This window comes from Hippoglossus hippoglossus, chromosome 4 (assembly GCF_009819705.1).
Source record: "Hippoglossus hippoglossus isolate fHipHip1 chromosome 4, fHipHip1.pri, whole genome shotgun sequence".
In the NCBI taxonomy this organism is placed as follows: Eukaryota; Metazoa; Chordata; class Actinopteri; order Pleuronectiformes; family Pleuronectidae; genus Hippoglossus; species Hippoglossus hippoglossus.
Window position 1 is genome coordinate 7775631 of NC_047154.1, and position 13604 is coordinate 7789234.

Below are 13604 nucleotides of genomic sequence, written 5' to 3' on the forward strand. Positions count from 1 at the left end.
TGACTTATGTTCCTGACTATCTGCTATCTCTGGCTTCCCTGAGAGCAGCTCTTCCACCATCCTCCTCCTTTATTCACTCAGCAAACCCCCTCCCCCTGCACTTGATTTCCTGCTCAAAGCAGACAAATGAATGAGTTATACTTGGGAGTCAGTAGAGGAGGGAACACTCCTCCCATTATCTTTTTTTCCTTTCACTCTCAGTCACTCTCTCTCCAAAGCTCGGAGTACGTTAGGTATCTGACAACTTACACACTCTACTGAGCTCCCACCGCCATTGAGAAGAGCTACATTGGTCTGCAACCAGTCACTGCCTTATTAATATGCTAATGTTAGAGGAAGCATGTGTGCTGGGTGCACACACACACACATGCACACATTGAATCAATGGCTATGTGCTGCTGTGGTTCCGGCTAGGTTCCCAGAAGGAGGCATCAGTACAAAGATGCCTCAGAACACATAACACAACAGAGCATTTCAACCATCAGACGCAGCGGGAGGCTGAGGAGCGTGTTTGTGTGTAAGTGAGTCTTAACCAGAGGGGGAAAGAGAGACATTCAGCACCCTGGAGCTGAGAGCAGTGGGGGTGAACATGGTGACCTTTCCCCTGTATAAGACCATCTCTAAAGTCTGTCTACAGTCCCTCTCTCAAACCATCACCAGAGTGGGAACTATTTCATCAAGCCAAAGATACGCGAGGACATTTGTAAAGAGAGCAAAAAGACAAAGGTTAAAGAAAAGTCTTACGGGCAATCTCGATTTCCTCAGTGTTTGAGCTTAGACCTGGATGGCAGTGAATCCTCCCAACTCTCCAAACTGGACATACAAACATGAAACAAGGTGGATTAGAGGCAAAACTGTGAAATATGAAATATATGGAGAATATATATGGGTGACTGCTCGTTACTCACCCGATTCACCAAATCAACCAGCCAACCATGAGGCTCCTGAAACAAAACATTATGTTTTCAATGGGTTTAATCAGCAAGGAATTGGAACAATAAGTTACTGTGACACACACACAAGCTAAGTTTTCTGACAGCTGTTGTGTGTCATTCACACATGTTCTGCTGAGCCCCTGTGGATCTGTTATACAACACAGGGGATGAAGAACTCGTCTGTCTGCCCGTGAACATGACTTTACACTGTGAACAAAAGGTTATATGAAGTGTGCATAGAAATAATAGCAAATGTTTTCAAACTTGTGAGTGCATCCAGAAAAATTGGCAAATTGAACGCTCAAATAAAACTTCACAGTAATAAAAGTAAAGGATGAGTCCAGATGAAAGAGTAGTCCCTTACTTTCTGATAGGTGTTGCTAGGAGAGACAGCAAACATGTTGGCCTCTTCTCCAAACACTTCAGCCCAGTTCCTTTGAGAGGCCTTCATCCGATTCTTAAAATGGTACTCATTATCGGGGTTGAAGGCCTGGACGACAACAAAGATACAGAAAATAAATACATGCTGAAGAAAGGTTTTAAACACGCAATTTCATGTGTATAACTGAGGGAGGAAAAAATAAGAATTTCTTCTTAAAACTAGGACAAATATCTTTGGCAAATTGATAAATTTGACCTTAATTTTCACCCCAAAAGGCTTTTGTTTATAGCAGCAGATCACTTTTTAAATGCTGTATTAAAAAAATTGTCTTGCAAATGGAAAGAAACTAACTGAAGGGCTGATTCAGTGCTCAAGAAGCATCAAGGAGCTTACTACCACCGACTATGATCGAATATTGAGCCAGATGTTCATTTTTTTCCAGCAACATAGTTTCTTAAAAGATTTAAAATATTTCCAGAAACAAAAGACAGCGTAGAGGTATCAAAAGACAAGAGAGACAGAGTAAGAGAGAACACACCATAGTCAGGACTCCCATCAGGTTTACAGGAACAGGGTCTTGCTTGACCCTCTCTGCCACCAGCTCCACCAGCAACATGAGCATGTTGTAGATCCCCTCATGAATCTCTGTGCCCCATTTGTGTACAGCACTGCTCGTCAGCAACTGAGGACGGAGAGCAAATAGACAGACAAGATTAAAGTCAGTGAAAATATTGATTAATGACACAACTCACTTGCTCTGTTTCTTTGTTGCCCACCTTTTTAAAGGCCTCCGGCATGCAGCGATCAATAAACCGCTTGCAGTTCTCATCAGCGTCAGCGAGACCTGACAGATGGGGAGATGATGGATTGACATATTTTACCCACATTTATACTTGGGAAGAAAAAAATGGCAGTGGCAAAAGAGATGCAGATTGAGCCATGTTAACACGAGGTTTTAAAATAACATGTGAAAAACACCAGACGGTCCAAACAAAACATGCCACCCACATAGTAACAAAGATGGAAAGCATTTAGTTTCATGTAGACATAAAAAACATTCTTACTGTGCCTGGCGAGGCAGGTGGATGCGATCAGGCACTTGCCCAGGGACTCCTCTCTCTTGTAAGGTATCGACCAGTGATCAGTGAAGACTCGACTCTCCAGCTCATACAGGTTGGTGGTGGGGAACTCCATGCTTCCCCCAGAGCAGTTCCCATTCTCATCATTGCTCCTCTAGAATACAGGCACATGACAAAGTCACAATCTAATGCAGTGAGTGACTTCATTTCAAACAGCTGGTCTCATTGTTTTACAATGACAGCAACAGTCTGTGCCTTTCTAAGATAATCCAAATGGCCTCCAGCAAAGATAAAGTCAAGCAGGACGATGCTTGATTCATTTCCTCCCTTTGGGAGATGAGCAGTAAGAATGTGTGTCCTCTCCTCTATGATCTGACCTTCATATCTGCTTTATTTTTCCCTCTGCTTTCAAGGCAAATCCACACACTGTGCGATTATATGAAAAGGGTTCTGATGTGCAAGACAGGGAGTGAGAGCCAAAGTCAAGGGTAATGAGCAAGCTGCCACATAACATGACACTCTTGAGAGCAATATGATAGTATTCACTGTGACAGCTTTCTCCTGTCACATCTGAACGGGTTATGAAAGGCAAGTTAAAATTCAACCCACTCAAGTCAACTTCTGCATTTGTGGCTCAGAACAAGTTCAATCTCAGCAAGCGGCTGCTTTGCTGAGTCTGTGAGTGTGTGTGGTGAAAGCAACAGCAGACAAAGGATTTTTGAATTATTTACATCATTAAGTTGCTTACACATTCATGAAGTCATTTGAATATTCATGATCAAACTGCAGAACTCCCTCCTCTGAAACAGTGCTGCCCAGTGGAATGGCTCAGCACACTAAAGCATCACTGATGCATGTCCTATTTGAAATCAAGTAATTTATGTTTCTTCTTGCATGAAAAAGTATCTTTCAACAAGACTGAGTCCTGGGATTCAGCTCACACTACATTCTAATTCTCCAAAACTATTACAATTAATTTGTCTATTGTAACTGGGGGCACTGCCTAGGGTTATACCTATAGTTATATTAGCATAATTAATGGACAATGTATTAAGTGCATGCGTTAGTGCACTGCATACTGATACATTTGCAGGATAATATAAATTGATGGACGGGACATTAAGTAGAGGCGAACTGGAGGGGAGGGAATGGGAGGAGGAAGCAACAGAGAAGCATCATATTTCATTCCTTCCCTTTCTCAGAAAACTAGAAATGACAGGCGGGATGGATGAGAGGACGGAGAGAGAGAGACACTATGTTAACACAAGTCATAGAACACGATCTATGTATGCAAGATTTCCCATCTTACAGTTTCACAAAGAAAACCCCTCTTGATTTAACTTTAGTGTAAAAATCTAGTCCTTTTATTTAAATATAAATCTCTCTCTCTTTTACAACAGTGGAACCTCTTACATGTCTCCATTAAACGTGAAATCAAACCTGCAGATACGTTGCAACACTTTGTTGTAAGGTACATGAGGTAGCTCATCGCCTCTCTGTTACTATGCACCCTGCAACCCTCCTGGGACCCCCTCTGCAAAAAGCTGCAATGTGTTTGTGTATGTCCGGGAGTCTACAGGGGCTATATTTAGGAGCATAACATGAGGCCAAAGCCCTGTGACATGTGTCTTAAGCATAAATACAGCAGGAAGAGGAAGAGAAGGGAGGAAATACAGCACTTTTATCTTCACTTGTTACTTTCTTAGTCTCACCACAAATGTGATTTTTGTAGACGTCTCAAAAGTATGTATACAAGCTCTGGCACTTAAGGCTCCAGCTTGCATATATTCCTCTATTGACTGGTTGATTTTAGAGAGGAAGAGAGGAAATAAAACGGAAAGGATCTTGTTCATTCGTACCTGTTGTACTGACCCCCACACACAGTGTTGGATCTCAGCAGCACAACCAGTTTACCATCAAAGGGATACAACATGTGGGTGAATATCTGAATGAATGATCTGCCAAAGAAGGCTTTATTATCTTTTGACTGCACATTCCAGCTTGACGAGATCTGTGAAAGAAACAGGTTTGGGGCCACGAGCTCCTCGAGGTGTCAGTCAAATCAATCCTGCCATGTCATGTGTACTACTTTATTTATTATTGTGTATTTATAAGCAGCAGAGATCACTGTTACAACACCACACTGACACCAAGTGAGAGGGCCAGCAGGTAGATTACTGACAACTGTCAAATAGCTGTCAAAGAACCAGTGACTGGCCTGGAAGGATCACACGCGAATTATCACTCACAAACACATGTTGACAGCTGACAGTGTGTGCAAGAGAATCATCAAAATGGCCACGTGTGACAAAGAAATTGAGAAACCGCTTGTGAGTCCGGTTCGAGTGGACCGCAATGTGTGCAGGACATGAGCAGGGTCGAGGCTGTCAGAGAACCTGCTAGCTAACGTTAGCTAACCTATGCTAAGCAGACTGAAACGCATCCAAACATCTGACCGCGGGATAACAGACCGACCGGATCCTCGCCACCAGATCACACCCAGTTCAAGTGTGTGATTGAAATCCTCCGGAGTGATGCCTCTGTGCCGTCCCCCCCTGCTCCACTCACTGGCGGGTTCAACTCCCAAATGACGCTAAGCTAGCAGCTAGCTAGCTATGTTAGCTTGTAAGTTTATTAATGCTATTTAGCCTCGTGATTGAAGTAGCTGAGCTCCATGTTAACGTCCAGTTACCCGGTTACTATGACCCAGTGACATGCCTGGTCCCTGCGGACTGTGGAGTAATTCACCTCCTGCTCTGACAGCGCGTTGTGCTCGGTGCATGTAGCCCTGCAGCTGCTAAGTCTAGCTAGTTAAATGGGCGAGCCCTCCATCTCCCTTTAAGTTGTAATTAGTCCCGTTCTCCTCCCTGGCTCCTCCGCTGGATGCTCGCTCTTACCTCGCTATCCACCACATCGTGGTACGCAGGCGGCGGGTCAAACCCTCCTGTCCCCGTCCGCCCGCTGTTTTCCCCGTCTCCACTCGAGCCCGAGCCCGGGGCAGGCCCACTCTCCATCGGCTCGTATCCATACCCGAGTCCGGGGCTTTCGTTCGTCAGGAGCGCCACAGCCTCGTTGATGTCATTCTTTGCCAGCCGGAGCGCCTTCCGTATCACGTCGGGGTCTGGGAAGCCCATGCAGAGGAGCGTCGTTATGTGCTGCTCCTCTTCGGTCTCCATTGTCGGGGTGTCTCCGTCTCTCGGCCTAATAGTAACTGGGTGTTCGGCGCAGCCCTGTGGCTGTGCACGCCGCCATGTTTACAGTCCGCTGCTGTTAGCCTGTCACGATCTGACTTCCCCCACAACAGCGCCGACACAGGTGTTGCGCCGAGTTTTGCCTGCCAAGAACCGCATGCTCCGTACGGGAGCGCGCTTTGCGAAAACTCCTATAGATGTGGGATTTACTGTTTAACATCAGAGTCGTTTACACTTTCTGATAAACATCAGTAATGCAAGGAAGCTGAAATAGTAAAAAAAATAAAATATAATGGAATGAAGAATTTTGCAGACAAAAAAAATACACATATATATATATACAAATAATAATAATAATAATATATTATATATATATATACTGGAAATTAATAGTTTCATCGTCCATGACTTAAGATGAGTGTTGCATGTTTAACATTTCACACAATCAGGCCAAAGTTACTTCAAATATTCACCGGTAAAACCATCTGTGTCCAAAGTGTCAACAGAAAAATATTTACTGTGTATTTGAGCACCAGTTTAGCTACTTATTGCAGATAAGGTGAGCATCACACTGATTTGAATGGGGTTATTGGTCCTACATTTGTAATGGAAATGCCATTCGCAATTTGCAATACGTACGAATGCAGTTATAGTTGAATCACATTGCAAGGAATTCGTAAGCCAAATGAGATTTATTCATACAGCAGTTGAAATATCAGGAGTTGAGCCACAATGTTTGCAAAAATGGATCGAAAGAAAGTAAGAACAGTGCAAGACAAAGACACACACAAGATATGGATTTGAGTGTTGTCTAGGCTTCTTATTGGTATTGGGCAACAAAACATAAAGCTATACATGGGAGAATAATGAACACTGATATGGGTAATTTGGATTATTATTGTGATAATAATAAGTAGATTAAGTGTAATTATTATTACAACACTTATTCACATTTCAAACTCAAATTAGTGCAAAATATAGTGAGGATATTATTATTATTATTAATAACACATCAATTGATTAGTTAACAACTATTCAAATACAATTATTGGCTAAGTAGCAGTTGTTTTCCATGAATATATTTATAGATTCAGTAGTAACTGGTTGAGATATACAACAAATTGTCATAATGTAATTTGTGCTCAACGTAAAACTACAGATTGTGCCTTTCAATATGAATCCCACGGATCATCAACCATTTTCTTTGAAGGATTTAATGAAGTTATGTGCAGTAATCACAGTCAGGACCACGGACTGTAAAGGGTGAGGACACAGCCTCAGTCAACCTAAGGGCGTGGCAATGCGCGCGAGCAGGGCCGGTGCTCTGTGGTGGCGGGTGGACGTCACGTGACCGCTCCGCTCATGTGACACGGAGAACAAAACGGAAATAAAATGGCAGCGACCGGGGACGAGGCTTCAGCCATGGACAACATCTCCCGGACTCCATCGGCCCACACAGCGGCCCTGACACCGGCCGCGAGCCCCAGCAGTCAGGCAGAAGTCCCGGAGGATGCAGCGGCCAGCCCGGCGCCCGCTCCCAGGAAGCCCCACACCAACAGTGGGTCATGTTCCCCAGCATGCTAATGCTAATAGCGCACAGCAATCAATAACATTCCGTTTTTAGCGTGGTACAAGTTGTCTACCAGTTTCCCCTCACATTATGTTTTTCTCAAATGTGACTTTGTTAAAATTTTAAATCTAATTTTGGTTGTTATGCTTGAACTTGGTGATTTCTGTGTATTCTTGCTGCCTCACATGACTGTGCAGGTGATGGTGGTGTGGAGACAGCAGAGGAGGCTGTGGAGCCTGCAGAGCCGGACATCAACGAGCTGTGCACTGACATGTTTGACAAGATGGCCATCTTCCTGCAAGGAGAACTCACAGGTGTTGTCACACTTCGCTTGTTTTTCCTGCACGCAGAAGCAGCTGCAGTGTACAAGAGTCATTTCTGGTTTCCTGTTCATTCTGCACTCTTCTTTACTCCTGGTTTCTTTTCTCACATGCACACTCTCCACCTCTCCTTGACCTCCCAGCCACCTGCGAGGATTACCGTCTGTTGGAGAACATGAACAAGTTAACCAGCCTGAAGTACATGGAGATGAAGGACATTAGTATCAATATCAGTCGTAACCTGCAGGATCTCAACAATAAGTGTGAGTGAGATGTACAGAGTCTGCACAAAAATGCATTTTCAATGTGTCTAATTCATATATTATACCTATTACTATGTTATTCACTTGTAGATGGGATGTGTTTTTTCCTCAGACGCAAGCCTACAGCCCTACTTGGACCAAATAAATCAGATCGAGGAGCAAGTATCTGCACTTGAACAAGCTGCTTACAAACTGGACGCGTACTCCAAAAAGCTGGGTAAGACAGAGGCGCAGAACTTGTGTATCTATGCATAAGATGTTCTGCCATAGAATATTATTAGCAGGACTGATCATATTTAAACCTGCAATACAGAAGGTTTGTCTCCTCCTTCTGGCAATGAGAGTAATTACACTAACAGTGCAATACTAGTGTAAGTGCACGGTCACATATATGCAAATGTAGCGAGTCGCAGTTCACCAATGTTGAACTCCATGCGAAGCCATGCTGCAGATGTGCGCTGATTGGAAGTGATCCAGAGGCAAACTTAAATCTGTTTGTCCTCGCTGTCGAACATTTTCTTTTTATAATTCAATCATCGTCTGAATACAGAGTTTCTTCTTTATCAGGAGAATCAGAGTAGGTTTTTGGATGCTTCATTGGCTATCACACCGTATGCTTTGAGCCTTCTCCCTCTTAAAGTCTAGCAATCCAATGAGTGCTGCTTGTTAAATATTATTAACTTAGTCTTACTTATTGTGTTGGTAGTCTTTCTTTAAGTGCTCTCTTTTCGGATGTGATTCCCAGTTCATTTATTGTCCATCCACATCTGTTACGATGTCCACCAACAGATGGTGCTGTGGTCTCACAGGCATATCAAACCTACATATTTTTACATTACAGCCCACAGATGCAGCCAAATGTCACTGGATCGTGTTGCATTTTTGACTTTAGCAGCTCTTGATTGTAGACTGATTAAGTCCCTGACTTTCTCCTTCTTTACAGAGGCCAGATTCAAAAAACTGGAGAAGCGATGAGGAGGAAGAAGAGGCAGACTGAGAGTTACGGTGGCTTCTCACCTTCTCTCACCCTGCCCTGCCTAAGTCTGTCGTTGGCAGTGGAGCCAGAAGCTGTGGGCAGGATGTTAACTGAGACTGAAACAACAAGTCGGAGCCATTTTGACACTTAGAATTGACCAAGGAGGAAGCAGCTGAAGGAACATGAACTAGTATCACAGTGCTCAGCTTAGATTTAACTCCAGTATCCCTGGTTTTGGCAGAGGATATGCAGCCATGATGTACATGAATGCACAGTGTATATCCACATTCCTCTGCAGATATGCTTTATGTTGAATAAATCTGTTCAACGACCAGCATATCCTAAATGAGTGATGGAAACCGACTGTTTCTAATGAAAACCACAGCAGATTGGCCGGCCCTTCACTGTTTGAGGTGTATATAATGATATTTTTGTCATATGTAGATAATTAACATGATGAACCATGTACATAGATTTTTTTTTTTTTTAATGTCCCAGCCCTCTAATTATGTTCAATTTAGACACCTAACCTCCCTTAAGGGAGAATTTGACTTAATACCTGAAACCTACATTCAGAGACAATATCCTTTTTATTTATAGACTAATGTGCCTGGAGAGTGTGAACAGCACCACGTTCTGCGAAAGTTAATAAGAGATCACTATTTTAAAAGCTACTGTATAGAGGACTGCTGAAAATCACAATCAGTTTGAAGTTTATAGATGAAAGAGACAGACATTAAACATGGTTGAATGGTTGTTGATGTTTTTTTATTTGGAGATTCTGACAAAGAAAACTGGAGTTTAAAAAAATAAAATAAATCATGATGTGCTTATCATTGCATGTTTGCCTTCTTGAAATGAACCCACTGCTGACAGCAGGTGGCAGACCTGCACCACAATAAGAACTTGTATGGATGCATAGTTGATGTATTAAATATATATCTCTGGAAAACCTGACCCACTGCTGAAGGACATTTGAGTTTCAGCCTTTAATAGGTGGTAAGAGTGAAACTGATGGAGTGAAACAGAAGAAACACACATGATAATTCAAAGTAAAAGGTTAAAGAGTGACTGAAGATGTGTGAGCTGCCCTCTTTGTTTCCTCCCTGTGTTCTTCCTGCCGTGGGCAACACATAATCTAAACTGATAGGGCCTCTCATCTGAGTGTGTTTTGCGTTATGCCCATGTATGCATGTTTGCGCGTATATGTTTGTGTAAGACATAATCTAAAACAGGTCTCTGTCATTAGTCCAGTTGAGGCCCCGGCACAGAGGGATCTCATTATTCATACTGTAACATTATTTACCGTTGTGCCGTGATCCCTTCCATCTCTCCCTCTCTCCCTGCCTTTTTCCAGGGCCTTGGGGTATGAGTTGTTCTCCCCTCCCAATGGCTCTGAAATCAGGTCTATTAAATTATTTTTGAGCTGTTTTCTAAAAGCTACGTGTGAGTGCCAGCACACAGTCAAGCATAGAGGCGGAGGTAACATACTAATCATAGGTAAACCTTTCCTATATTATTCAGTTTTGGGAAGTACCGCAAAACTCTAGACCACACTGCAGCTATAGAGCTTGGTTTTGGAAACTTATTAAATTGTTTTAAATATGTATTAGTGGTTTTCAAAACAGTGGAATGGAAAGTACAGAAAGAGGGAATGTGTATGTTGTTGATTTTATACAAGCATATGAAGTGGATGTAATTCTTCTGATGTATTTAGCTGTGATGCTGAAAAGAAATGAAGGAAGCATGTAAGGACCTGTCATAGCATTTTTACATCCGCTCCGCTCTCAATCTCCAATTATTCATATTTTCAAAAGAAAGGGCTGTTATTCTAGGTGTTGCCTTTACAGAAAAGGAAGCAGGGAAACAAAAGAAATATACGTCAAAAATGACATTGCCACGTTCATATGGGATCCTATGTAAAATGATTGCAACAGCATTTTTTTATCTTCTTTTTCCATGTATTTCCAGTTAAGGACAAAAGTGTTCTCTTGTGCAGTAGCGGAGCTATTTGGCCTTGGCGGAGGTATGCCCCCATTCTGGACGTTTATATGATAGTTGTGAAGGCAGAAGATTTCAGTGTTTAGTCAGACCCTATAGAACCATTAGGTACCTCTGGCTACATTATTTTGTAGTGGTTCTCCATTCTCAGTTATGTAACATGATCATATTTGACCCTATTTAAGTTGTGAATCAGCTGTACTCAGTCACCAACAAGGCATTTTGAGCTCTTTTACAATTCCCCAATGTAGATGCTGGTTCTCAGGGTTGAATAAGCACCACAAGCATCAGGGGACTTGGTGAAGACAATGAGTCCTCTGCAACTAGAAAATGATGTTTCAGACCTCAAACCCATATTTAGCATGCAGCACTGCACACACAAACACACGCACACACAGGGTTTATGCAGCTATCCTTATTAGGTCCCCATGAGGTTTACTCATCCTGTCAAGGTCAGTGTCTATGCTGGAAAAGGCTGTAAAGAGGTAACAGACATGAGCACAAACATCAATGGCTGAAACAATGCATTAGAGATGTCTTAGCATATGTCTCATACAATGCCAGGTTTTGTATCAGTTACATGGGGATGATTCTGATTAAATTACACTGCAGCTTCAACTTATAGATCAAATCAACTTACTTTCACGATGATGCAAAATGGACAAAATAGACCTAAGTCAACAGAGAAATTATTCCATTTCAGATCTTTTGAAACGATACAGCATCCACATGATTTGGTCTGACAGACCTGAGGACATTCCCAGAAATGTGACTGAGAAACTATGAAACAAATGTCAGCATCAGCTGCAACATAGGAGCTGTTTCCCCATAAAATGGACGTTGGGCCTGTTAACAATAACAAGGCAGTATGCCACACCGCAGTGTTGTGTAACTGACAAGCAAGCAAAAAGTTTGGGAAAATATCGCCTGTGTTCATGAATGAGAGCGAACAAGGACACTCAAAAAGTCATTTTCAAACCACATTTGTTCCGTGTTCCTGCGGCCTTGCTCAAAGTTAGCATTTCACCTAATTGGGCAACATCAACATATTGAGTAGTATTGCAAAACCTCTCACATTCCTTTTTCTTTAACCCACTTTTACACGAACAGGCCGTGACGGGATAAACAGCCCTGAATGCCATGACGCTGCTGTAAAGCAGTGAAACTGTAAAGACAGCCAAGTGGCCTCAGATAAATGGCAAAGAGGTTCGTGTTTACATCAATTTCAAAGCAGCCAATAGATCTGGGAGTTATTTCACTGCAAACACAAGCCACATGTGAGATCTGAGGGACTGTGTCAGACTTCAAATGCCTTCTACGAGAAGGGCATGAAAAGCCACATGAGGTCAACTTTTGGCACAGCAATCATTCACTCCTCTCTGCTGCTCACACCTTCATCATGCACTGTGCGCACATGCGAGGACGCAAGAACACGAGCATGTCACAGCTCACCCTCCCTTTGAAACTCTAACCCAAAAGCTAACTTCCATCAGGTATGTGGGTCTTGGAACACATTTAAAGGACTCTATAGGTGAATGCAATCCATTTTGATTGTCGGGGCAATGTCCACATTGTCACTCCATTATTAGAAATGTAAAACGAGACCAGATGGGATTGTGGCACAAAACTGTAGGTGCAACGTTATTTTGGACGTGAGACAGAGCCCAGCTGTTCCCAGCAGGTAGGAGAGACAGGGTGTCAGGCTCCGGCTCCAGCCTCAGATCCAGTTCTGCTCCCATGGTAGAGATGGGGACCGAGGAGAATCTCTCTGCAGGAAGTCATAACCAGCAACACCTGAGAGCTGCCCTGTGCAATCCTGTTTAAAGTGTTAAATTAGTTTAGACCTGCTCACCCTGTGCACTTCTGTTGTTTGTGCCCCCCATTTTTGACTCTCTGTGAGGAGTCTTGCTTTCATGTGCAGTGTGTCCAGCAGCATGTCTAAACTCACTCGCATCTCTTACACCCCCCATTAGAACCCACTCAGACTCTTTGGCACCAGACCCATCAGTGCCCTTTCTACTGTGTGTAGCGCGCGCGCACACACACACACACACACACACACACACACACTGACACTGACCACACTACTGAGGACATTCATACTAAAAACACTTCAAATCTCTGTCATGAAAGATGTGCAATGTCATTGAGGACTTTTGATATTTGAAATAGGTTTTCTTAGGGAAGAACATACAGATATAGTGAGCCATTTTAATGCTTGACAACATGTACATCCTTCATGATATAGAGTTGTATACACTTTCACATTTGCAGATATTACCTTTAGTGCAGCTTTAATCTATGATATTAAAGGAATAGTCTACTGAAAAATGAAAATGTACTCATTATCTACGCACCACTATGCCGATGGAGGGTAGGGTGAAGTGTTTGAGTCCACAAAATACTTTAGGAGTTTTAGGGGTAAACAGTGTTGCAGCCAAATCCAATACAATTAGTAACTGGTGACCACTTCTTCAGACGTAATAAAAACACTTCCTCCATACTGCTCCTGTGGTGTCATCCAAGTGTCCAGAAGCCCAGACATTCATATCCGACTCGAAACAGCCTCATTTACACCAAGTTTTAAGCCTAAAGTCCTCTGATATCCTCCTCGGAGCCGCGTTCACGTACGCAACGGAAAACCGCACACAAGATGTTGTCTGTTGATAATGTGCGCTCAAAGACCTTTCACACAACTGAACCACTCGATGGAGCATTTAAGGTTTTTTACAACCTCTAATACTGCTTTTGTATTGTTGCAAGTTCACTTGCCCGTCACTATATGTCAAACAGTCAAGTTCGCAAGTTTGCAACTAGCCAAAAACTAGCACAATGGAGCATTTAGCAGCTGAAGATACAGACATTTCTAACAAGGGTTTGATGGAGA

General features: G+C 42.8%; 1 protein-coding gene and 1 pseudogene across 2 annotated transcripts; one reads left to right on the plus strand and one right to left on the minus strand.

Annotated features, from left to right (window-relative positions):
* Nucleotides 1-73: 73 nt before the first annotated feature.
* LOC117760539 lies at nucleotides 74-5730 on the minus strand (annotated as a pseudogene).
* Nucleotides 5731-6915: 1185 nt separating this feature from the next.
* bloc1s2 (biogenesis of lysosomal organelles complex-1, subunit 2) lies at nucleotides 6916-9190 on the plus strand. Of its 2 annotated transcripts, none has more exons than XM_034582531.1 (5): nucleotides 6916-7145; nucleotides 7355-7471; nucleotides 7621-7740; nucleotides 7853-7982; nucleotides 8019-8433. In XM_034582531.1, exons 1-5 carry the CDS (start codon nucleotides 6980-6982, stop codon nucleotides 8038-8040), a joined length of 555 nt encoding a protein of 184 aa, XP_034438422.1. In that variant the 5' UTR covers nucleotides 6916-6979; the 3' UTR covers nucleotides 8041-8433. The 2 variants fall into 2 exon arrangements, with proteins under 2 accessions (XP_034438422.1, XP_034438423.1); XM_034582532.1 differs by lacking the exon at nucleotides 8019-8433 and adding an exon at nucleotides 8684-9190 and having other exon boundaries at nucleotides 6920-7145; nucleotides 7853-7957.
* Nucleotides 9191-13604: the final 4414 nt, after the last annotated feature.

Coding starts and splice junctions, on each gene's coding strand:
- bloc1s2 (XM_034582531.1), top strand. CDS start 6,980: ATGGCAGCGACCGGGGACGAGGCTTCAGCCATGGACAACATCTCCCGG. Junction 7,472..7,620: donor CCTGCAAGGAGAACTCACAG/GTGTTGTCACAC, acceptor TTGACCTCCCAG/CCACCTGCGAGGATTACCGT. Junction 7,983..8,018: donor ACAGAGGCGCAGAACTTGTG/TATCTATGCATA, acceptor ATAGAATATTAT/TAGCAGGACTGATCATATTT.